Source organism: Danio rerio, chromosome 4, assembly GCF_049306965.1.
Source record: "Danio rerio strain Tuebingen ecotype United States chromosome 4, GRCz12tu, whole genome shotgun sequence".
In the NCBI taxonomy this organism is placed as follows: Eukaryota; Metazoa; Chordata; class Actinopteri; order Cypriniformes; family Danionidae; genus Danio; species Danio rerio.
Window position 1 is genome coordinate 59551458 of NC_133179.1, and position 26471 is coordinate 59577928.

The 26471-nt window shown below is 38.7% G+C and overlaps 3 protein-coding genes across 5 annotated transcripts in view; 2 read left to right on the forward strand and 1 right to left on the reverse strand.

Annotated features, from left to right (window-relative positions):
* Window positions 1-26471, reverse strand: part of LOC137491106 (uncharacterized) — a 1257671-nt gene that overhangs the window by 594410 nt on the left and 636790 nt on the right. The window lies entirely within an intron of this gene.
* The window catches only part of LOC100329723 (uncharacterized), a 399138-nt gene that overhangs the window by 168940 nt on the left and 203727 nt on the right, over window positions 1-26471 (forward strand). The window contains exon 1 of one of the 3 annotated variants that reach the window (XM_073948708.1): window positions 2-827. The exons of 1 other annotated variant lie outside the window; for it this stretch is intronic. The gene's annotated coding sequence lies outside the window, so the exon portion shown is untranslated. Of the gene's footprint in view, window position 1; window positions 828-26471 lie in introns of those variants that run through there. One more of the 3 variants, XM_073948706.1, reaches the window with a different exon arrangement.
* Window positions 778-25567, forward strand: LOC137491443 (uncharacterized). The gene is made up of 3 exons (XM_073948505.1): window positions 778-827; window positions 1180-1322; window positions 21012-25567. Exons 2-3 carry the CDS (start codon window positions 1238-1240, stop codon window positions 22304-22306), a joined length of 1380 nt encoding a protein of 459 aa, XP_073804606.1. The 5' UTR covers window positions 778-827; window positions 1180-1237; the 3' UTR covers window positions 22307-25567.

Sequence of the window (26471 nt, forward strand, 5' to 3'; positions counted from 1 at the left end):
TAGGCGGCGCCGCTACAGCGCGGTGATTCAACAGGAGAAAGGTTTGTTTTAAAAGTTTTACAGATATAACCCGATTTAAAGTTAAAGTTCTAAAGTTTTAGTTTTTTATATGATGTTAAATTATGTTCCTGCTTTTGAAAATATAATTTTAACATTTTATACAACGTATTACTATTTTATTCTCAGTAACCGAGGGTCATTGTTTGAATAAAGTAACAGAAAAGTGTGTAATAAGTGTTTTAATGAAACATTTTACCCGATTTCTTTTTGTTAATTAAAAGCTGTGCACAATTCTGCCCCGGCCTATGTCAGTGAAGTGAACTTATTAGACTTTATTCAGCTTGTAGACAGTTAAACTTCCATGACCAGTTTTTGTCTGTCTCGATCTCGTTTTTTTTTTTTTTTTTTTTTGTCTGTCCCTTGGTCTTGCTGCAAATCAAAAGATGATAGAGGTTTCTGTGTTGCGGCCTCAAGGCTCTGGAAAAGTCTCCCTCTGAACATCGGGATTGCTACATCATTGGATGCTTTTAAATCTAACTTAAAGACTTTCCTTTGAGTGACAAATTCAAGTTATTTTTATTTGTATTTTAGTATTACTTTTAAACATACATTTTCCTGTATTTTAAATTCTAGTATTTAAAATTTTATTGTGTAGTTTATTTTATTGTAAAGTTTTTTGGATCAACCACGGTTGTGTAGAATTGTGCTCTATAAATAAAGTTTGCCCTGCCTAGAGTGGCAAAAAAGCTAAACAAAAGACTTTTATTTTGGCGTAACGTGACGTCATCAGGCGGCGCCGCTAAAGCGCGGTGATTCAATGGAGAAAGGTTTGCTTTAAAAGTTTTACAGATATAACCCGATTTAAAGTTAAAGTACTAAAGTTTCAGGATTGTTTATACGATGCAAAATTATGTTCCTGCTGTTGGAAATATTATTTTAACCCTTTATACAACGTAGTACTATTATATTCTCAGTAATCGAGGGCTATTGTTTGAATAAAGTAACAGAAAAGTGTGTAATACGTGTTTTAATGAAACGTTTTACCTGATTTATTTTTGTTAATTATGCTGATTAAAATAAACTGTTGAAGCAAGTGTTGAAGAGAAGGTATTTTATTTCTGTTCATTGTTTTATTTATTTTAAACAGAACATTTTTATTGTTTTGTTCATTTCAAACAGGATAAAGTGTCAGAGAAAAACTCCTGCTGAAGCGACTGATCTCCACACTGTTATAAAGATGGTGTTTATTAAAGAAGAGAATGAAGATGTGAAGATTGAAGAAACATTCACAGTCAAACAGGAAGATCTGCAGAAACAAACAGGTTGATTTTCATTCTCAAATACCAACTCAGTCATTTGATCCTTATTCAGATATATTTTAATAATAAGAAAACTAAATTAAATCCATCTTGCAGCCCAAAGTGGGCTGCCTAGTTCTTCTAAATGCACATAAGCACTCATTAAAAGACAGAATGAGTTTCTTTCTTGTTACTTGTTCTCATGTCTTTTGTCATTATTTTATGTATTATTAGTCTCCCATTTTCTCTACCTTCTTAAGGTTATTGCTTTTCTTGTTCTCCTGCTGTTTGTGAAGCGTCCTTGAGCACCGGCGCTTTATAAAATAAATTTAAGAAGTTTAACTGAGCTGAAGATATTTGACCTACAGTATTCTCCTAGTAGATATCAGCTATTACATTGATAGTGTTGGCTTAGTACTATCCATTTGCATACGTCACGTTGATCACAATTCCCCTTTTTTCATCAACTTCTTTATGAGTTTAATCTTGTTTCTAGTAGTTGTTACTAGTTCTCACAGATAATATCTGAGTTAGAAGTAGATCATTATTATAATAACTAATTACCAGGGCTATTGTGTTTAAACAGGGTTTCCGCTGCGTCATAAAATGTCTTAAGATCCAAAATCAAACACAAAATTTAAAATCTTTAGCTAGAAATATCTAAAATACATATAAAAAATTATTTATTTATTATTGTTTATATATATATATATATATATATATATATATATATATATATATATATATATATATATATATATATATATATATGGGTCAATGACGTGACACTCATTTTTTTGTGTCCATGTCTTTTAAATAAATTCAAGTAGGTTACAGTTTCAAAATAAATGAGCAAATTACTTGCATACATTCTCTATTTTGAGGACCAAGTTTAATTTTTTGGTTTTAATCCATTTTAAGAAAATTTTTAGAGGATTATTGCAAGAATGTCAATGTGGTGTAACCAAAAAAAATTGGTACCAAATAGTTTACCTTGTTTAAAAAATGTGAAAGCCTCAATGAAACATTGTATCGGCTAGTCTGGCATAATTTTACATTAGACATATTTAATAGTAAATAAAGGTAAAAATAGCACAATTGTTTTAAATATTATAATTCATTTGGGGAATTTTGTCTGTCACCTCAAATTTCTGAAATGTCAAGATGGTGTAACCACCATTTATTGAGCCATTTTGTTAATATTGTGCACAAGACAGTTAGACAGGAAATTGGATCACAGAGAAGAACTCTTGATAAGACTAATTGCTGCATGCAAAGGTTAGTAACTCTTTTTAAAATATGAGATACTTTGACCTTTTTAAGGTATGGTCAGCTATTCTTAGATATGCATGTCAAATGGTAAGACCCCAGAAATGCACTGATAATTGTTCAATATTATAAAAATAAGTATTATATTTAAAAGTTAAATTTGAAATATTCCCACCAAGCCCATGTGCTTACATAGATGTTATTGATAATGCCTGTCAAATTTCATTTTAAGTTGAAATGTCAAGGGATGTAACTGGTTACACCATTTGACTCATATAGCAGGAGTCTTTCTGTTGGGGGTCAATTTAGTCAAATATCATTAGTTCACGATGCTGATCAAAAATGCGACATAAATTAGACTACTATTTGGAACTATTTGTGTTCATAGTGTAGATTATTTATTTATTTTTGTTTGAGAAATAGGTGCTTAATCCACAACCTTACTATTAAAGCTCTGTAAACCTAGGATAAAGTTATTTTACTGCACAACATGACTGTATTTTTTTTATGTTAATCCATGTTTATATTCACACAATAAAATGTACACACTCTCTCATTCACACACTAGGGTTGGGCATCTAAGCTATAATGCCGATCCGATACACATCTCGATACAAAGAATACGATCCGATATATTAGCGATACATTTGTGACATATTGCGATGCAACACGATACGATTCACACCTATATCACGATACAATGCGATAATTCAGCACTAGCTAATTAGTTCAAGTTTATGAGATTATGTGAAAGAGGATGCTGTGCCATTGAATGAGTTTAATTATTTATTAACCAAGCAAAACCAAGCCTTTTTTTACAAACTGGCTTTTCCCTCAGAGCCAGAGTGTCAATTTACAGTAGAGAGCCATTTTAGAACATATAGCACATATTATTTAAGTATTTGTGGAGAGGTAAGCGTGGTCGAACACCCAATCAGGGGGGAGAGCATGCTAGGAGCCCGGCGGCTAATCAGCGGGTCAATCAGAAATGATAAATAACACCTGTCTTTCTAGTGATTGGGCCGGAGAGACTCCCTTCTTAAGGAGAACGGGAGGAGCAGTCGGGAGAGGAGAGAGCACACACACACACCCATACACCGTTACCTGTGTGGTGTCATTAAACAACAAATAAAATATTTGCTTACCTGAATCGCCGACCCTGTCTTCTTCTTCCCTCAACAACGAACATTATTACAGTGGTGCCGAAACCCGGGAAGAAGAAGAAACTTCGCTGCCAGAATGTCTACTCCGTCGACTAATCCATGTGCGGAAGTCATCCAGGCGCTCGCGGTTCTCCATCAGGAACAACATCATGCGCTGGTGGAGTTGAAGAAAGATCTAGAACATCGTTTCCAAGTCCTCATGGAGGCCCAGCGGGAGGACCGCGAGGTAATCCGGAGTCTGCTGACCCAGGAGATCCAGCCCGCTTCAACATCTACCGCCCACCCTCCCATTACGCTACAGAAAATAGCGCTGGAGGATGACCCGGAAGTTTTCCTGGATCTTTTTGAAAAGATGGCTGAGGCGTGTGGCTGGCCGCGGGCTGAGTGGCCGGTACGAGTCATCCCGCTGCTCTCGGGCGAAGCCCAGATCGCCGCACAGCAGCTACCGGCCCAGAATCTCCTGGAATACGCTCATCTGAAGCGAGCTATTCTCCAGCAGGCCGGCCGCAACCCGGAGGAGCAACGTCAGCTCTTCCGATCGCTGGTTTTGGCTGAAGGCGGCCGGCCCTTTGCGTTCGCCCAGCAGCTCCGTGACGCCTGCCGCAGATGGCTGGTACAGGATGGCCGAACCACCGCCCAACTGGTGGATGCCGTGGTGCTGGAGCAATTCATCACCCGCCTCCCCTCCCGAACATCGGAGTGGGTCCAGTGCCACCGGCCTGACGATCTGGAGACGGCTATCCGACTGGCGGAGGATCACCTGGTGGCGAGGTCCAGGGTCGGCGAAAGAACCTCTTCTCTCTCTCTCTCTCTTCCCCCTCTCTCTCTCTCTCCTCCTGTTCCCAGGCCCAGACGGCGGGGACCGCCCACACCAGCACCCAGGCGGCGGTGCACAGAAGCGGATCCGCTGAACATCCCAAGGGGGGCGGGGCCCTATCTGGATGGAGGGGTGGAGCCACGACCCCTGGCGGTTCCCCAGACAATGACAGGTCTCTCTCCGGTTCAATCAGTTGATACTGCTGGCCCCGGGGGTATAGTGAGAATGTCTGGGCCGAGGTATTGGCACCGCGGGCACGAGGATAGCGCACCAAAAGTTTGCTCCATGAAGGAGGTGAGTGCGCTGATTCGCGTTCCCGCCACGCCAATCGTCGCCCCCGGTCGCGACGGGTTATACCGGATACCTGTGAGTATAAAAGGGGGTACATATCAAGCTTTGGTGGATTCGGGGTGTAACCAAACCTCCATCCATCAAAGCCTGCTTCAAGACCCGGCATTGGATACGAGCCGCACTGTAAGGGTAAGGTGTGTGCACGGGGATGTTATTCACTACACGCTAACGGCAATAGATATTCAATTCCGGGGGAAAAAACATAGTGTAGAGGTAGCGGTTAACCCGCACCTCAAACACCCGCTAATTCTGGGAACTAATTGGCCTGGATTTAATAAATTATTGGGAGTTTTATGTGCGGGTGTTTCTTGGAAGAAGAAATCGCTGGATAGGGGACGTGTCGATCAGCTGGGGGAATCCCAAGCAGTGACGTCACGCGCTGACTCAGGGGAAGGGCTGGGAATTTCCCGGTGTAAAGACTTTCCCCTGGAGCAGTCGCGTGATGATACACTAAAACATGCACTCGAAAGAGTGCAGGTTATAGATGGGAAAATCCTCCAGCCTGATAGACCCCTCTCCTATCCGTATTTTGCGGTGATTAATGATAGGGTGTATCGAGTGACCCAAGACGCTCAGACAAAAGAAGATACAACCCAGCTATTAGTACCAAAGAGCCGCCGGGAAATGCTTTTTCAGGCGGCTCATTCTAATCCTATGGCCGGACATTTAGGTCAGGCGGCCACACTAAATCGCCTCATGACCCGATTCTTTTGGCCGGGCATTCACGGTGACGTCAGCAGATGGTGCGCTGCGTGCAGTGAATGTCAGCTGGTAAATCCACCGGCCACCCCAAAAGCGCCGTTGCGCCCTTTACCAATTATGGAGATCCCCTTCGAGAGAATTGGTATGGATCTCATCGGGCCATTAGAGCGATCTGCACGCGGGCATCGGTTTGCATTAGTTCTGGTGGATTATGCAACCCGCTTCCCGGAAGCAGTCGCGCTCCGTAACATCTCAGCAAAGAGCGTTGCGGAGGCGCTGTTTCGCCTCATCTCCCGTGTGGGAATCCCCAAGGAGATTCTCACTGATCAAGGCACCGCGTTCATGTCACGCACGATGCGTGAGCTTTACGGATTATTGGGCATTAAATCTATTCGCACGAGCGTCTATCACCCACAAACAGACGGGCTGGTGGAAAGATTTAATCGCACGCTTAAATCAATGATCCGTAAATTCGTTCACGAGGACGCGAAAAATTGGGATAAGTGGTTGGAGCCCTTATTATTTGCTGTGCGGGAGGTTCCCCAAGCCTCTACGGGGTTTTCCCCCTTCGAGCTTCTCTACGGCAGACAGCCCAGAGGGGTTTTGGATGTTGTTAGAGAGGCTTGGGAGGACGAGCCTTCTAAAAGTAAAAATGAAATTCAATATATCCTGGACCTTAGAGCAAAACTCCACACACTGGGGCGGCTCTCTACAGAGAATTTGCTTAAGGCTCAGGATGACCAACGCCGGCGATATGATAAGGGCACTAAACTCCGTAAATTTTCAAAGGGAGATAAAGTACTTGTACTGCTACCCACTTCCAGCTCTAAATTACTCGCCAAGTGGCAAGGGCCGTTTGTGGTCACACGACGAGTCAGTGATCTCGATTACGAGGTGGTTTGTTCAGACAGGGCTGACTCGCGTCAGATTTATCACATTAATCTGCTTAAGCAGTGGAGGGAGCCGGAGGACGTGGCGCTGGCTACACTTGTTACTAACGAGGATGACCTGGGGCCGGAGAGCTCCGGCCGTGAACGGCCGAGCGCTCTGGTCACCGGGGGCGATCATCTCTCAGCGAGCCAGCTCCTCGACATCCGGCACCTCCAACGTGAATACTCTGACGTGTTTTCGCCCCTGCCCGGTCGTACTAACCTGATTCAGCACCATATCGAGACCGAACCGGGCGTGGTCGTTAGGACCCGGCCGTATCGCCTACCTGAACACAAGAAAAAAGTGATTCAGGAAGAATTGAATAATATGTTGAAAATGGGAGTAGTGGAAGAATCCCACAGCGACTGGGCCAGCCCGATTGTCTTGGTGCCTAAGACGGACGGCTCGGTCCGGTTCTGTGTGGATTATCGCAAGGTGAATGCTGTGTCAAAATTTGACGCTTATCCAATGCCGCGTATTGACGAGTTGCTCGACCGGTTAGGTGCTGCTCGATATTACTCGACATTGGATTTAACGAAGGGCTATTGGCAGATCCCCTTATCTCCAATATCCCGCGAAAAAACAGCCTTCACTACGCCGTTTGGATTGCACCAATTTGTGACGCTTCCGTTCGGGCTGTTCGGGGCACCGGCGACGTTTCAGCGCCTGATGGACAAAATACTCGGCCCTCACACAGCATATGCCGCTGCTTATCTAGATGATATCATCATTTACAGTAATGACTGGCAGCGGCATATGCAACATTTGAGGGCGGTATTGTCGGCGCTGAGACGGGCCGGGCTCACGGCCAACCCACGGAAGTGCGCAATTGGGCGAGTGGAGGTAAGGTATCTGGGCTTCCACTTAGGTCACGGGCAGGTGCAGCCCCAAATTGATAAGACTGCAGCCATTGCAACCTGTCCGAGACCTAAGACCAAAAAGGAGGTGAGACAGTTTTTGGGGCTGGCAGGTTATTATAGGCGTTTTGTCCCTAATTATTCTGCCCTTGTCAGCTCATTGACTGATCTCACTAAAAAGGAGGGACCGGATACCGTCCAATGGTCGGAGCAGTGCCAACAGGCCTTCTCAAAGGTAAAATCTATACTTTGCGGGGGGGCGCTATTGCACGCTCCTGACTTTGCTCTCCCCTTTGTTTTACAGACGGACGCATCCGATCGGGGACTGGGGGCGGTTCTCTCGCAGGAGGTGGCGGGAGTGGAACGGCCGGTGCTGTACATTAGCCGCAAACTCAGCAAGAGTGAGGCTAAGTACAGCACCATAGAGAAGGAGTGCCTGGCGATCAGGTGGGCCATTCTCACTCTCCGCTATTACCTCCTGGGTAGGGAATTCGCTCTCTGTTCAGATCACGCTCCTCTCCAGTGGCTTCCCCGCATGAAGGATACCAATGCGCGGATCACCCGTTGGTATCTAGCTTTACAGCCTTTTAAGTTCAAGGTGATCCACAGGCCGGGCGTACAAATGGCGGTAGCCGACTTCCTCTCGAGGGCGGGGGGGGGGAGGGCTGCAGGCCGGACGGCTCCCCGGCCTGAGGCGGGCGGTGGGGGTATGTGGAGAGGTAAGCGTGGTCGAACACCCAATCAGGGGGGAGAGCATGCTAGGAGCCCGGCGGCTAATCAGCGGGTCAATCAGAAATGATAAATAACACCTGTCTTTCTAGTGATTGGGCCGGAGAGACTCCCTTCTTAAGGAGAACGGGAGGAGCAGTCGGGAGAGGAGAGAGCACACACACACACCCATACACCGTTACCTGTGTGGTGTCATTAAACAACAAATAAAATATTTGCTTACCTGAATCGCCGACCCTGTCTTCTTCTTCCCTCAACAACGAACATTATTACAGTATTATTAAGATAAAAAAGAATGTATAAGTGCAATATATATTAAATTATATATATTTGCACTCTTTCAACATAAAGGTTTAGCATTGCACAACAAGAATTGTTATTTAACTTTTCAACTATGAAAACAAGTTTTACAAAGATATATTGTGCCACTGAATATTCAAAACTTAAGGTCGTGAACTAGCAGTGTTATGCTGCTTTGAAACATCACTGTCACTGTAAACAACAGGCTAATAAAAAATATAACAAACCAGCAATCTTCTTGCTGTGGGGTGGTCATACTACCCACTGTGCCACCGTGACACCCATTATTTTTATCATTATTATTATTAATATTATTATTATAATTAAATAAAAATTAACAGGAGGAGGTGTTTAAAACCTTCGTTCTTCGTGACACTAGGCTGAATATCTTTGCAGATAAACAATGCAATAACATCCGTTATTGGCATAGAGCGCACAAAACTGTTGCGCATGGAAAAAAAAAACTTGCAATGCTTTTCACACCACTTTTGGAGCTGGTAGCTACAGTTAAAGCAGTGCAGGAAGCCGGGTATGCAGGAACACTGGAAGATGCTTTCACAACAACACCGTGGCGCCGCTTCAAGTGAGATTTCAGATTAGTCGTACTGCCCACGTATTTTACAGATGCGCGGCACATTTCGCAAATTGCATCTGTCCTTTTTTGTTTTGTTTTTTTGTGTGTTGTTTTGCTTCTCGTGCTTTCTGAGGGCGCACCACTAGCTTCATCCGCACACCTGATACACTGAGTTGTAGTGTAAGTGTACACATCCGCAAGCCCGTTGCTAATGCATACTTTATGTAGGTCGATTAAATTATGCGCCAAAAACAGGTTGACAACACTTGTTAATAAATAAAAAATACATTATATATTAAAAATATAAGCTGTATCTTGGTAAACCGATGCATCTCGCAAAAACCGATGCATCTCGATTTGCTTCCAAAATTTCATTCTTCCTCTGCTGCTCTACCGATGCACTCGCATCGTGCACCCGCATGACCGCGTATCGATACATATCGATTAATCTTCCCATCCCTATCACACACACATTCATACACTACAGTCAATTTAGTTTTTCTAATTCACCTATACCGCAAGTCTTTGGACTGTGGGTGAAACTGGAGCTCCTAGAGGAAACCCATGTCAACTCCACACAGTAAGCCATCCTGGTCCATCTTGGACTCAAACCAGCAACCTTCTTGCTGTGAGACAACTGTGCTAACCACATTAGCCACTGTATCACCCTCCTTTGAAATGTTGTATGTATTTTTTTTTCCTTCTTGAGAAAGTCTTATTTCTTTTAGTTTGGATAGAATAAAAGCAGTTTTTTAATTGTTTAAACAGTTTTTAAGGTCAATATTGTTAGCCTTCTTAAATACAGAACAAACCACAGTTACCCAATGACTTGGCCAATAGATCTTACTTGCCTAATTAACCTAATTACATTTTTAAATGTCACTTTAGGCTGAATACTAATGTCTTACAAATGATCTAGTCAAATATTATGTGCTGTCATCATGGCAAAGACTACGGAAGAAATCAGTTATTAGAATTTAGTCATTTAAACTATTTTGTTTAGAAATGTGTTGACAATAATATTCTCTGTGTTAAAGAGCCCTTGGGAATTTCTTTTTTAAATAAAAGAAAAAAATTAACATGGGAAAAGAAACAAGGTTGACAAGCATCTATAGACTGAGTGCACACAGCCTTAAGTTTTGGAGGTTTTCATACTTGATGCGCTCGCTGTTGTACTATTATTATTAACAACTGGAGGTGACTCGGAGGAACTTTAATGATGAAAAGTTGTGAAGAACAAGTCAGAAGTTGCTAAACATATGAATTGCAGTTGAAATCAGTTTTGTTTTTGTTTTTACAGCATGTCTGATAATATTTTTTTCTTCTGGAGAAAGTCTTATTTGTTTTATTTCGGCTAGAATAAAAGCAATTTTTAAAAGCCATTTTAAGGTAAAAATTATTAGCCCTTTTAAGCTTTTTCCCCGCGATAGTCAACAGAACAAACAATGATTATACAATAACTTATCTAATTACTCTAACCTGCCTAGTTAACCTAATTAAGCCTTTAAATGCTACTTTAAGCTGTATAGAAGTGTCTTGAAGAATATCTAGTCTAATATTATTTACTGTCATCATGGCAAAGAGAAAATAAATCAGTTATTAGAGATGAGTTATTAAAACTATTATGTGTTGAAAATGTGTTAAAAAATCTTCTCTTTGTTAAACCGAAATTGGGGAAAAAATAACAGGGGAGCTAATAGCTCAGGGGGACTAATAATAACTCTGCGTAATTCTGAAGTTAACTGTATAAAATAGTTTGTGGATAAGTTGTGGATACACTCATGAAATTATTTGTTGTCAGTCAGTCGTGTATGCTTACAAAAATTGGCCTTTAATCCCAGCACCAAGGCAACAACAAGTAAGCAGCAGTTCTTACGTACTAGTGATTTATGTACAGTGTTTGGCAAATTGTTTCTAAATAGCTTAGAAGTAAAATAGTGGATTTTTTTTCTAATATCATCTACTTAGTTTCATTTTACTTAAGCCAACTGAAAAGAAACAGTGATGGAAAAGGTGTTAAATGTTAAACATGTTTCTTTAGTTTGTTAATATTCTATTGATGAGGGCCACACATTTAATGTAAAGGATTTTATTACTTGGTGTATTAAAAGTTCAGCAACTTGGTTTCATTGTTCTAAACACATTTGTCAATGACAATCCCACCCCCCTCAGAAATTGTTCATCAACTGTCATTACAATATGAGACATGGATACACCGTTCATGCGCCATGATGATTTCTTTTTGCCAGACATTTTGGTTAACATTAAAACAAATTAAAATCACTTCAGCTGAAATTGTTGACTATCATTCTTAATTTGAATTGATTTTAATTGTCAATTTCAAAATCTTTGGCTGTAGAAGCAACACTGTCAGGTGGTGTAACTGTTTTTTGTCAATTAGTGTAACCAGTATTTTACATAAAAATATAATTATGTACATGGAAATAATGTGAAATTAAAATTAAAACACCCAGTTTAGTGTATTAAAATCATTAAAATGTACATTTAGAGATAATGCGAATAAAATCCCAGATAGCAAAATACACTCAGGCCAGTTCCGGCTAGATTGTCGCCTGCCGAAGACTTACCCCTCGGCCCAACTCCGGCTGCCGGACTCGGGCCGGATGCCTGTGGACTCACTGCCCGATTCCGGCCCGAATCAAGCGGGCCAGATGCGGCGGCCGTAAGCGAGCCGACGCTGCGCATCCGCGCCGGAATCGGCGCGAGGGTAATGTGCGCTGCGGCCCGGAGCTGGCGCGACTCCGTATTTATACACCTTATAAAACCTTTTGGTATTACATTGGTACTTAATATATGGTATTACAACCATTTGAATTTATACAACAGCAAACACAGGCTATAATGTAAACACAAAGTGTAAGCACTGTGTTTAACCTTTGAATAAAGTGCAAACTGCATACACATTCTGTAACGAAAATAATCAGACAAATGACAAAATAAATAAATGTTAAACGTTTATTAATTGCAAGAAAAAAATAGTACTAAAATTTTATAAATAATTTTGTAGTGCACAAGAATATCAATATAAAAACAACAATAAAACAACACATTAAAGACACAGAAAGATTTAAACAAAAAATCTAAAAATTACACACAAACACAGATGTTTTTAAAACAACCCTGTTTTCCCAATAGACTTGAATTAAAAATTTGTACAAACAGCTAAATTTTATATAAACCTTAATATAGAAACCAATTTAAGATATAGCAAGAAACATCTTAAAAATACCAATGACAATCCGTAAAATATCCAAGTCAAACTTGTAAAAAGTACTGCAGAATTCTGAAGAAACATCTTGAAACATTTTTTAATAAAACATTAAAATAATTTTAAACAAACAAATATATATATATATATATATATATATATATATATATATATATATATATATATATATATATATATATATATATATATATATATATAATTGCAGAAGTATAAAGTCAAACTTATTTTTAAATAAACTTGAACAAAATCAATTGCACAAACAGCAAGACATGAGTGAGATGATTATACATTTCATATATATACACGTCTTGTGCAATTTTATATTTATAATTTTATTTGTATTACGTTTATTAAAAATGTATCAAGATGTTTCTTCAGAATTTGGCGCACACACATACATACATACCTACATACCATACATATATACACACACACACATACACACATATATATACATATACATATATATATATATATATATATATATATATATATATATATATATATATATATATATATATATATATATAAATAAATGCAAATGAAAGAAACAAATTGTTCAAGTATCAGGGAACATCCTAATACACTTAAAATGTTGTTTAAAAAATAAAACAAAATAGTGATGTAGACATTTGACACATTAGCTTTCTCTTCTTTCTTCCTCCATCCCTGTCACGGGCAAGTTGTAGCTACCTTGTAATGCATTTTTCCACTTCTTTATCAGTGGTGTGGTATGGACATTTGTCCTCACTCCATCTGTGATTAAAAGATAAACAGATAATTAGTAGTGAACAAGTACTAATGTAAAAAAAAAGAAAAAATTAGGAAAAAAGTAGGCTACCTACGAAGCAAAAAAAACAATAAAAAAAAACAAATAAACTTAAAACACTTTGAAATTAGCAAGAGCTTGAACTTACCAGTTTCTTCATTTGTTCAGGCTGCTCCTTTAGTTGATTTTCAAGCTTTTCCAAATCAAATTGACCAAAGGAAGGTCAAATGTGTTTACATCTGGAATTTCATCACGTCTGTTTTGGTTTTGTGAGAATCAGGCCCAGCTGCTGCTTTATGACGTTGCATGATTTTAAAACTTCAGTCAGTCGTGCTAAAAAAGAAAAATAACAGATTAGTATAAATCAACCTGTAGCTTATTCTCATACAACTTCTGTAAATACAACAGTGGGTTAGACACTGCTGATATTCTCTAGTTGATCTTTATTTTCTAGCTGCATTAAACCTTAACAAATTTAGTGATGTCTTCAATTCTTACAAAGACATCACGAGATGCAATAAGTTATGTCTTTATCTCAAACTGCACTAGAACAAAGACTGTAAATGTTCATAGGTGTAGTGCAGGAGTGTCCAAACATTTTGGGCCGAGGGCCAGATGCAAAAAAACAAACGTCGCGGGCCAAATTTTACATACATCACACAGACACACACACACACACACACACACACATATATACATATATATATATATATATATATATATATATATATATATATATATATATATATATATATATATATATATATATAAATGCAGTTGAAGTCAGAATTGTTAGCCCCCCTAAATTATTAGCCACCGTTTATTTTTTCCCCAATTTCTGTTTAACAGAGAGTTAAACATTTTTTTCCACACATTTCTAAACATATTAGTTTTAGTAACTCATTTCTAATAACTGATTTATTTTATCTTTGCCATGATGACAGTAAATAATATTTGACTAGATATTTTTAAGACACTTCTATACAGCTTAAAGTGACATTTAAAGGCTTAACTAGGTTAATCAAGTTAACTAGTCAAGGTAATTAGGCAAGTTATTTTATAACAATGGTTTGTTCTGAAGACTTAAGGGGCTAATAATTTTTACCTTAAAATGGTTCATAAAAAAATTTAAACCGCTTTTTATTCTAGCCGAAATAAAACAAGTCTTTCTCCAACATCATTTGGGAAATATTTAAAAAAGAAGAAATACATCAATGAGGGGCTAATAATTCAGACTTCAACTGTGTGTAGACAGACAGACAGACAGACAGACAGACAGACAGATAGACAGATAGATAGATATAGATAGATAGATAGATCATAACAAGAACTGCTGCTTAATTGAATGCATGTAATAGCGAAACCCGGTGGTTATTTATTGAATTACGTTCATTTTTGTATAGCGGGCCAGATTCTATTGATATTTATAAAAAGCCTCGCGGGCTGCAGATGGCCCGCGGGCCGTAGTTTGGACACGCCTGGTGTACTGGAATGTACAGTATCTGTGCATCTTCATGGTGGTCTTAAGATTTCTGCCATAGTCATTGATGGTGATGGTACTTGTGGTGCTGCATTGATTTCTGAAATCTTCATACCTGCCTTTTATCCAGCCTCTTTGTTCCAAGTAATTTTTCTTCATCATGGTATAGATGTGTCCATACTGTCCCTTAATCAGATACATTTACAAAACAAAACATCACTTTAGTATAGTGCCAGGTTAAAACTCACAGGTTGTAATAGATCAATGACATAATGTTGACAGTATGTGTTTAAAATAATTGCAAACAAACCTGTTCTGTCTTGAGATGTATGACAGGCAATCATCGTCCTCATCTGTCTACCAGTCAGAAATCACAGTTGCATGTGGATGTTTTAGTCGAGCTTCCTCATATGCATCTATAATAAAACATCACATTGTTAACCTCCAGTAAAGAAAAGTTAAAATCCTGAAATACTATCAAAGTTAATTAATGCATATAATACCTATATAGTGTAAATAATCAGTACACAGAAGGTTGCACAAGATTTATTCGGAGATTCATGCAGAGTGACAGCCTTATGAATCTGAGACATAGATTTGTAAGATGGCCAAGCACATGCATTATTCTGTACCCATGAAGATTAACCTACCATTGTGAAAAATGTTTGATGATGATAGCCAATAACAATAAACCATTTCAGCTGTTTGTGAAGCAATTAGTAATGTAATGTCTGAAAAGCTCAATCTATGTTGAAAATGTATCAGCAGTTTACAGCTTATAATGGACTTTTAGCACACAACTATAGCATGCCTATTCACGTTCAAAAGAGTGTGCCATTGACTTCTTTGGTCGTGATGTGCTGCAAAATGATCTCACTAACCTTTGTTAAACAAGAACAATAAGACTTAACCAACAAATATTGTTACCCATTCATTTAAATCAGAATTTATCACTGTCAATAACATAAAAAACAAACAAAAAAAACATCAAAATCTGCTTTAAGACGTTCAGTTTTACATTAACTGACCATTACAGCTTGAACATAAGATATAATTGATTCACATAGGCTAACACATATGAATTAAAGTGCATAGTAATATATTTCTCTTGGATAATTTAAAGAGAATAGTAAACCGTCGAGTTTCGATCACTTTTCGTGACTAACTGCAAAAACAAGATAAACAATAATATTTTATTAATCCAAAACGATTAGTTTTTATTTACACAATCACAGAATTAATACTGTTGGATAAGTAAACGCCTGTACAATGATTTTTTTCAACATCCACGGTACTTTATAATGTTAAATCAGGAAAAAAACACGTTTTGCCAAGATAGTTAATGGATTCGTCTACAGAAACTTTCTTTAACGCAAAGTTAGCATACACACAAATTCGTTTCATGTTTCTTTAAAATAATTAAAATAGTTTTCAGTTACTACACACGTTACAATCTAACATTGTGTTAAAGGAAAATGAACTTTCAGGCTGTTTGTAACTGTTAGCGTTAGCATACATTAGCTCCAGTCGTGTTTCTTAAAGCAAGTTACATTTCGTATCAAACTGTTTTAAATTACTAAACGCTGTTACAACCAAACACCGTGGAAATGTTTTAAGCTCTAAATTCGCTAATTATACAGTACACAAGCAGTAAAAAGCTTACCTTTCTGACCGGGATCCACGTGAAGTCTTTAAAAAAACCAAACTTTTTCTTCTTGTGATCTTCGTGCCATGGTGGTTGACAAACAGCTTTTTGGAGCATTACCGCCACCGTCTGGATTGGAGTGTGGATCATGAGTTTAGTCACGCATGTGTTTATTATGAAACCAACTTCTGCTTTAAAACAAAAACAGTCAGCACAGGAGCGTGCTATCTCAAAATTAAGCGAATTTTACATAGTTTTTCTCTAGATGACATGTATAATCTATTTATAAATAATATTGTTTTGTTTGCGTCTAAACATTGCGACCATCCACACTAAATATTCTTTTTTTTTTTTTTTTGCTATCGTACCATGAATATTTTCTCAAATTATCATTAAACGTGGAGCTAACAGATTACTAGATAAAATAAGAACTTAATCGGTTGCCATCAGCCTTAATCGGTTGCCATATGGTTGACCGGAATCGGGCCAGTGCTTTACAGCCGCATCACAACCGCATGTGCGCGAGCGAGCTGCGGGCCGCACTCGGCCCGGATAACACTCGCCGATGCCGAGTCGGAGCCGGAGGCGCCGGAGGGCAGCCGAGCTCGGGCCGATTACTGCCTGCTATCTGGGATAAATGTTATTGTGGTATTTTAAAATGAAGTATTTATTTCAGTGTGTACACTTGCATATCATCTAGAAGGAGTAAATTATTTAATATTTCACAATGTTTGGCAGTTACACCATTTGACATTTTCAGTTGGATTCAGTCTTAATGTTTGTAAAAAATGGTGTAAATGTTATTTTTAATGACATAAAATCAACATGAATACAATCTGTACATTTTAAAATATCTAACGGATGCTTTTAAATCAACTTTGTAAAAGATTTTTAAACCTGTTTTGTTACTGACCCTAACAACGAGTTATTATTAAATATTAACATTCAGGTTCAACCTTTGGTCAATTGGGTTAAACAAATACATAATTGTATCTGATCCCGCCGCTCGGCCAAGCGGACTCTCAGATTATGAATATTAATTATCAACAATAACGAATTATTGTTAATCATTAATATTCTGCATTAACTTATTGTTAATTTGACCAAATAAATATACCCAGACCTCGCCGCTCATCCGAGCGGACTCCGTACGGATATATTTATTTAGAAAGGGAATACTTACTACTCCTTGTGAGGTAGCTTAATCATTCTTAAGTTTTGATTAACTTAAATAGCAGCCGGTAGCAAAAGATCTATCATTTCAGTGACCTTTTTCTGTGAGGCAAACAAAAACAATCCAATGCGATTATAATAAGGTTTATTGACTAATCTAATACATATCAAACAAACGTAAACTGAGTATAGGAATATATGGGCATAACATATAACAGACAAACGCATACTAATTCTAAATAGGCTATAAACGGATATATGGAACATATAATAAAACCGAAAGAGACATAAAAGTGAGGAAATGCAGAAATTAGGTACAGAATGACAAATTTCGCTCAGTTCAACCACATATAACGAGAACCACCAGTTGATCATAAACACCTTAAAAAGGGGCACAGCTTAAAACGCATATGAAAAATAAACTTGCATTTACTTTCTCTTGTGTCGTGCGAGCTTTGGTTGATGCGCGGGGGACGTCAGAGATTCAGTAGGAGTTTGTGTGTCCTGTTCAGCTTGGTCCAAGTTGAATGGTCCCACGAGGCGCGAGATTAAACTGAGTTCAAAAGTCGGAAAACAAAGAAACGGGGACAGAAGAAGGTCCTCTGCGGAGAAGTTTATCCGAGGGTTTTTTTCTGCTTCTGCCCAGATGTTGGGGGGCAGAATGAGTTATACCTGCGGGTCACGTGACGACCCGTTCAGCCTTCTCGACCAATGATTTTAGGACAAAGTTTTTAGCGCGAAACCTCTCTTTGTCTCTAGGCTGTTTGTATGCAAATTTTGGGTCCTCCTGCAGCCTAAGGACGGTTTTTAATTCAGGGCATAAAAAAATGCAGGCCATTCCTGTTATTATCATGCTCTATGCATCATGTGTTGTAAAATGTCCAGGGCATTCTATTGACACCAAACACTCTACAAGTACATCAACATTAAAAGTACATCAACATAGTTCCCATACCTTTACATCATTGATGCTTTTAAAAAGGCCTGAAAGTATAAATGTGTATAGTCTATATCAGGGATTGTACACATTACAAAAGTTAAATGTAATAAAACAAGAGATTTGGGTTCTTTTTTGAGGAATGTCTTGACTGTGAGCAGAACGTTGGCTAAAGAGGTTTTTTTTTCTTCTCTTATCTTATCTGTCATGTTTTTTTGAAGTCGGCAGAGAGTGGTTCTGTGAAGTCTCCCAGACTTGTTAACATGTCACCAGGGATTTCTAAGCCAGACTTTATGTCACCAAAAGTGATTTTATTGTCCTGGCGAACCCAGATCGTTTTCGTGGAATGTTAAATGGAATGTTTATCTCCAGAATGCAGGTTACAATATGTTACATGAATAATCTCCACACAGACTCCTACAGAACCATAATTTTTGAAACTTAAAATTAACAGCTTCATAAACAGACGTGTTTTTCCAAGCGTATAAACTGCTGTATAAAGTTAGCTAATCAGTTCATTCCATAGAAGAAAACAAATACCTCAGGGAAATCAATTGTAATAATCAGTCAAATCCAACGTAAGGAGTCAGGAGCGGATTATTACCAAATAAGTTTGAAGGCAGGATACTCATCGTTAAGTGTTGTAATCCTCAGGTAGAATGAGTGTCAACTATTAGATTGATTGTCAGATATGATTTTCTTTTTCACATAATCCATTGCCTCGGTCGCAATCTGAAACTGCTTTTCTTCTCCATTGAGTGAAATTCGAAACCTGGCCAAGAAAAGCTGTCCATTTCGCACGTCCTGTCACCACCAAAGAGCTCTCCTGACATCAGTAAAGGCTGCTCTTGCCCTTGCAACATTGGCGGTGTAATCCGGAAAGATGGTGATTTGATTACCGTTGTAAATGAGCCGTGTACGTTCTCTGGCTTTTCGTAAGATCTCCATGGCATCTCCATCGTAATTGTAACTTTGTGTTTATGGTACGAGGCTTGTCCCCTGGCCTCCTTGGAACAAGGCTACGATGTGAGCTGTCAATTTTGACATCTCTGTCCATTTGAAGCACTTCTTTTAGCAGTTTGGATACCGCTGTAGTTGAACTTGATCCCAGGAGCTCGGGGATTGCCGTAATGCAAATATTTCCCCTTCTCATGCACCCTTCCATATCTTCACATTTTTCTTTTAAGTCGCCGACATGTCTTGTGAGTTTAGTTACCGTTGCCTGGAGAGTGACCATCTCGTCTGACCAAGTGGAGAGTCCTCCCTCGACATCCCTAATGTTCTCTTTTATTTGGTCAATTTCAGAACGCACAGCGGTGGCATTATTCGTGATTTCGGTTCTCATAGCCTGTAGTTCAGATTTAAGAGCATCAAAATCTTCGGCCACTGCATTCTTCAACTCTTTTTACAGATGATATGTCCGCACTTAAGGAGCAGAGAATGTCCGCCTTTATCCTCTCAAAGTCAGCATTTGTATCTTCAGGCCGTCCAGAAGGAGATATGACAGGTCGGCCGGGCTCACCGGAACTACTCTGTTTAAAATTGTGTCATTTTTACACGTGTCAAAAAAATACATTTATATTTATGCTGCAGCGGAAATGTCTTAATGTATTTTTTTTGTATAACTGCAGTGCAAATGTCTAGTTACTTATATTTACATAGTTTTGTGTTTTCCTTGTTGAAAATTAGTTGGAGGTGGTATCACATTCGTTACATTTTTGCTAATTGAAACAAATGCATTTTGCATTGAGCATCTACAGGGGGTCTGACAGAAGTTGCCTGCCTGATTTTTGGTAGAAGGCGGAGAGGGTACATTTGATGAAGGTAACCCTCGCATAATTCTACACCATAAACGCTGCATATGTACATTAGTGCAGTTCAAGTATCTAAAGTTTTTTATGTTTGCATTAGTGCAGAGCAAATGTTCACTCAAATTGTTCTGTTATTTATGTTTACATGTTTACTATAATGCATTGAAAATGAATGTTTATTATATTGACAACTTTATATTGTTGCTGTCAACAACATAGAAATTATGTTTAGTTTGTGTTTATATATTTTTTTTACATGAATAAATTTAGCTTCATTATCTACTCTTTAATCTTTAGTTTAAGCTTTTACTGATGGGCAGAAGGCAAGCCATTGTGTAAATCAGGTTGATGCTTGCTGTAATAGAAAGAGATGATGACTGTCCAGCTTGTTGCTTCACCCGGCAGATGTATTAGTTAATATAAAATACAATTGCAACTTGTTACTACTTTTATCTGGGTTATATTCTTGTACATAATTTTTTAACTGTACCTTTAGAACCTTATATTACCACCAAAAGCAGCATCATAGCAGTCTCCTTTCAGACACTCCACCTCTTCACAGAGATTGTCAGCCAGATCTGGTGTATTAATCAACTATCGTGGCTTCTGGAACTGAACAGTAATGATGTTCCAGATGCTGGACATCCACCGCCATCAGATTTCGCTATGCGGAAGAGCCTGACTGATAGTCTACCGGAAACATGTCAGCAGAGTTTGTGCATAGAGCCCATTTACTATAAGTCAATGTAAAAGCACTAGATAAATAAAGATGAATTGAATGAAATCTGCTTAAATGGGTACACATTAATGGACCAAACAAAATATCTGATTTATTTTACATTTAATGTGCATAAAAGTTAGTGTGTGTAGCCAATGTTTCTAGTGTCTTCTAACTTTTCAGCTTTCAATGAGAGTTTTTAAGACTCAATGAAAACTAATGATTTTTTTTATTTCAGACCTAATTGAAGAGTATGAGAGGAGTAAGGAGGAGAAACATCATGCCAAAATTGAGGACAAAACTCATTTACAGACTGATGGTATTTTGAAGAGGAGAGACAAGAATCGTTTCACCTGCACTCAGTGTGGGAAGAGTTTGGCAAACAAAACCAAACTTAAGAATCACATGAGGATCCACACTGGAGAGAAACCATTCACATGCACTCAGTGTGGGAAGAGTTTTGAATTACAAAATAGTCTTACAAATCACATAAAGATCCACACTGGAAAGAAACTATTCACTTGCACTCAGTGTGGGAGGAAATTCAACCAATCATCAAACTTTAATAATCACATGAAGATCCACACTGGAGAGAAACCATTCACATGCCCTCAGTGTGGAAAGAGTTTTGGATTACAATATAATCTTACAAATCACATGAGGATCCACACAGGAGAGAAACCCTTCACATGCACTCAGTGTGGGAGGAGTTTCAACCAATCATCACACCTTAAAAATCACATGAAGATCCACACTGGAGAGAAACCATTCACATGCCCTCAGTGTGAAAAGAGTTTTAGATTACAATATAGTCTTATAAATCACATGAGGATCCACACTGGAGAGAAACTATTCACATGCACTCAGTGTGGGAGGGGTTTCAACAAATCATCAAACCTTAATAATCACATGATGACCCACACTGGAGAGAAACCATTCACATGCCCTCAGTGTGGAAAGAGTTTTGGATTACAAGGCAGTCTTACAATTCACATGAGGATCCACACTGGAGAGAAACTATTCACATGCACTCAGTGTGGGAGGGGTTTTAACAAATTATCAAACCTTAATAATCACATGGTAATCCACACTGGAGAGAAACCATTCACATGTCCTCAGTGTGGAAAGAGTTTTGGATTACAAGGCAGTCTTACAATTCACATGAGGATCCACACTGGAGAGAAACCATTCATATGCCCTCAGTGTGGAAAGAGTTTCAACCAATCATCAAGTCTTAATACACACATGAAGATCCACACTGGAAAGAAATCCTTCACTTGCGCTCAGTGTGGGAAGAGTTTCAACCAATCATCACAGCTTAATCAACACATGATGATGCACACTGGAAAGAAACCATACACTTGCTCTCAGTGTGGGAAGAGTTTCAGCCGCTCATCAAGTCTTTATAATCACATGAAGATCCACACTGGAAAGAAATCCTTCACTTGCGCTCAGTGTAGTAAGAGTTTTACCTGCTCATCCTCCCTTAATCGACACATGAGGATCCACAGTGGAGAAAGACCATTCACATGAACTTAGTGTGAGAAGAGTTTTAGCATATTATCACACTTTAATCTACACATGAGGATCCACACTGGAGAGAAACCATTCACTTGCACTCAGTGTGGGAAGAGTTTTAGCCAATCGTCACACCTTAATAAACACATGATGAACCACACTGGAGAAAAACCATTCACTTACACTTAAGCCGCGGTCAAACTTGAATTTTTTCCCCATAGACTTCCATTTATACGCGTGCAAATGCATAAGACCGAAAATGCAAGTTCTTGCGTCAAGTTTCGTAGTTCACTGCCTTGCAAAGTTCAATCTTGGTGAACTCTTACCTGAGAAATTGCATCACTTGACTGTGTGAGACCAATCAAAGATCAAAACATGACCTCTCTAGACAGAAATTTAAAATATGGACCAATCGCTCACTTTTTTAAATATCTAATCATCTTTGTAGCGAAATTAGCTCAGTTTATGAATATTAACGATCAATAATAACAAGTTATTATTAAATATTTTTATTGCGGTTTAACCTACTGTCAATTTGGCTAAACGGATATATAACACAATTCCGCTCGCTCGTTCAAGCAGACTCTCAGATTATGAATATCAATTATCAATAACAACATATTATTATTCATCCTTAATATTCTGGATTAACTTATTGTTAATTTGATGAAGTAAATATAACCAGACCTCACCTGCTTGTCTGAGTGGACTCTGTGATGATCTGTTTATTTAGAAAGCAAATTATTACTACTCCTTGTGAAGTAGATTAATCATTTATGAGTTTGATTAACTTAATAACAGCTTTTAGCAAAGGAATCAATCATTTTAGTGACTTTTTATGTGAGGCAAACAATACAATCTATTTGATTATAATGGGATTTATTGACTAGTCTGACATGTAACGAACAAACGCACAAACATAACATCAAACATAGAACAAAAGTAAACTGAATATAGATAGGCTATATAGGGATCTATGGAACCTATAATAAACAGAAAGAAACAGAAAAGCGAGGAAATAGAGAGTTTAGATTAAAGAATGGCAAATCTACCTCAGTTCCACACAACTATTCAGGACCATTAAAATTGCAAAGAAAACACCTTTTTGATAAGGGGCACAGCTTTAATGCATAACATAATTACCTTTAGAAAGATGTTTTTTCTCTCTTTTTGCGAGTATTCTCTCTGATGCGTTAGATGGAGTCCTTTAGTGTCCTTTCCATATGTTCGATGAAAAATACAGACTGTGGAATGTGTTATTAACAGAAATATTATGTAAAATGTAAATGTCTTTGAATGTTTTTTGAAGTTTTGGCAACCATCTTTGGCTTACCTCTAGATAAGTGGTGTCACACAGGCTCAGACTTTGTGGCACCAAGAGTCATAAACCTACGCAGAGGAAATTTTTTTTTAAACCCCTTTATAAAATCGATACGTAATTTTATCTGACTGTACGTTACATCTTGTTTAATCCCGCCCCTTTTCGCAGCTCCGAACAACAGAATTTTGCATGCTCAAACTCTAGTGTAACCGCAGCTTCAGTGTGGGATGAATTTCAGCAACTCCTCAGACCTTAATAAACACATAAGGACCAGTAGCGTAGCGCAAGTTGCGGAGGCCCCCCTGCAGGGATCACTGACGGGGCCCCCGGTGGGGGGGGATGGGGGGGACAACGTGGGGAAGCGATCACAAATTGAAGAGGGGGGAAGGGAGGCGGGGTGGAGCGACAACGCGGGGAAGCCTTTACAAACTGAGGAACGATCACAAACTGAGGAGCGGGAAAAGGGAGCGAGGTGGAGCGACAGCGCAGGGAAACCTTCACAAACTGAGGAGCGATCACAAACCGAAAGCAGCGAGAGCATCAAAGTAGCCAGAAGTCATTAATTATTAATGAGAACTGGCGTCAAGGAACCGCACAGTGCGTCTTCTCCTGTGTGGGTGTCGAGGAGAGTTGAAATCAAGTCAACTTTATGGTATGACATATGATGCGGTTCGGCTGCAAGCAATCAGAATGAAGTGGTCCGCTGCTTGAGAGGAGTTCAGTGAACACAGACCTGTGAACTTTGGTTCCGACCACAGTTGTTCCCAAGAGTTTGATTATTGCGGTTGCCGGATTTTCAATTATTGAAAATCGCGACGACGTGAGTGTGAAAAGACTTTTATTACAGCTCCAAAATTGAAACTGCACCAGACGATTCACACTGGAGAGACGGTACAAGTGTTCACACTGTGACAAGGTTTAATCAGTTAACACATCTGAAAACAGAAAAGGATTCACACTGGAGAGAAACTGTACCGATCTGATCAGTGTCTACAGAGTTTCACTCATTAGGGGCAGCTTAACAAACACATGGACAAAAAGTTGCACACAAGACATGAATGCTGCAAAACATTTTCTCATGTGCACAGGATGTTGCATGTCTGAACAATGTTTGAAAAGGCTGAGTGATGGTATTCTGTACACTCCTACACAGCAGTAGGTGGGGTTGTAAATGTGTTGCGCTCCTCACGTTAACCGTAAACACAGTGATGGCGGCTGAGAGAAGAACAGTTTCATAAACATCTGGCAAACAGCATCTCAGTGGCTTAAAATCTCTTTGCAAGTGATTGTACAGGTACGGATACATTTGTACTCCACTCTTCAGTGTATTCTTGTAGCTAGTGTTGTTTTGGATGATGTTTTCTGTCTGACTTCCTGAATGAGAAACAAATCACTGAAAAGACTCCGCACATCAAACAAGGTGAAGCTCCAAGACGGTTCGTTTGCAGTATATCAGGGCCTCAAGTTTAGAAAGCCAATTCAGTTGTCCTGTGTTGCAGCTTTTATTAGTAAATTTTCTTTACTTTTAGGTTCAAGATTCTTTCTAGTTTACTACATTTACTTTTTTGAGTAGAATACAAACTTGATGAATATTTTATGATTTAGGCAGAGCGACAGGTATTAAGTTTTACAATATTAATACACTGTGATGATCCCAAAGTAAATCCCAGGTAAATCCTGATTGGATGCCTGCATTACTCATCAATGTGTATATAAAAGTTGTGTTAGCTTTCACAGGATGCTGTGGCTACTCAGGAGTCCTTATGTAAAGACCTGCCATTTCATCGACTCTTTAACTTTAAGGTTTTGTTTTGCATTACTTATATCATGTAGTTAACATGTTGTTGTGATTATATCCTAAGTTCTTTATCTTCATTATTATCCATAGACATTTGTTTGTTGCTTTTATTAATTGTTCTATGAGTTATATTCTATAATAAATAATTTGCATTCAGGCTATTTTGTTGGTTCATTTTTCTTTTATGTTGCGACTCTAACAAGCTGCATGTACTTGATATACTGAAGTAGAGAAGTAACTTTAGAAAGGCAGTTAATTTTGAGTAGGATAGTTTGTTATTTTGAGTACCTCAGAGCAGTGGTTCTCAATTCTGGTGCTTGTGCAAATTGAGTTTTTTTGGGAACAGCCGTCCCAAAATAATTTTACCTTTTATTAATAGATCTTAGAATCACACCTGAGAAACCACAAAAGCAGAGATTTGGCTTATCTTTAACCGCTTAACATTAAGATGCACCAGATCAGCAAGAGACAACATTTGTTTGAGTTTTCTTCGCCAACTGGCCTCGACAAAACACAACGTTCCTGTATGGTTGGTGAATCAGTTACAGTGATATTTTTGGGATTCACTTGCTTGAGTGGAAGTTGTCCTGGATTACTGGGGTGACAGACTCTGCTGAGAGTCGGTTTGCAGAAGTTTATTGTGGTTTTGGAGGTTCCTAAACTTTAAGAGATTGCATGGAAAGTTCTTTGCGACCCTATGGCGTGGCGGTGCAGTGTCCGTGAGCAAGGAGAAAGGGGGCAGAGAGCAGCAGAGAGTATGAGCAAGCTAATGCAAAAAGCAAAGTTTTACTGTCTTCCAATGAGCAGTTGCCATGGAGGGCACCAGACATAATACATTTCAGACACAAACTGAAGGATTTATCTGCTATGAGGGTTAAAAACCATTAATTAACTTGGTTGCAATAAGCACATGTAATGTTCAAAGAAAGCCACTGCTGCACAAAATAGCACACAATTTTTGTGCATGGATTAATGTTATTTTGTTTATTATTTTATTTCATTATTTGAGACTGAGAATCTTACATTTGAGAGTCTTACATTTACATTTAGTTAGTAATGGG

Bases quoted from the DNA above. Each gene is read 5' to 3' on its own strand.
- LOC137491443 (XM_073948505.1), top strand. From the start codon at position 1,238: ATGGTGTTTATTAAAGAAGAGAATGAAGATGTGAAGATTGAAGAAACA. The intron at 1,323-21,011 runs GTTGATTTTCAT...TTTTTATTTCAG, and splicing joins AGATCTGCAGAAACAAACAG to ACCTAATTGAAGAGTATGAG.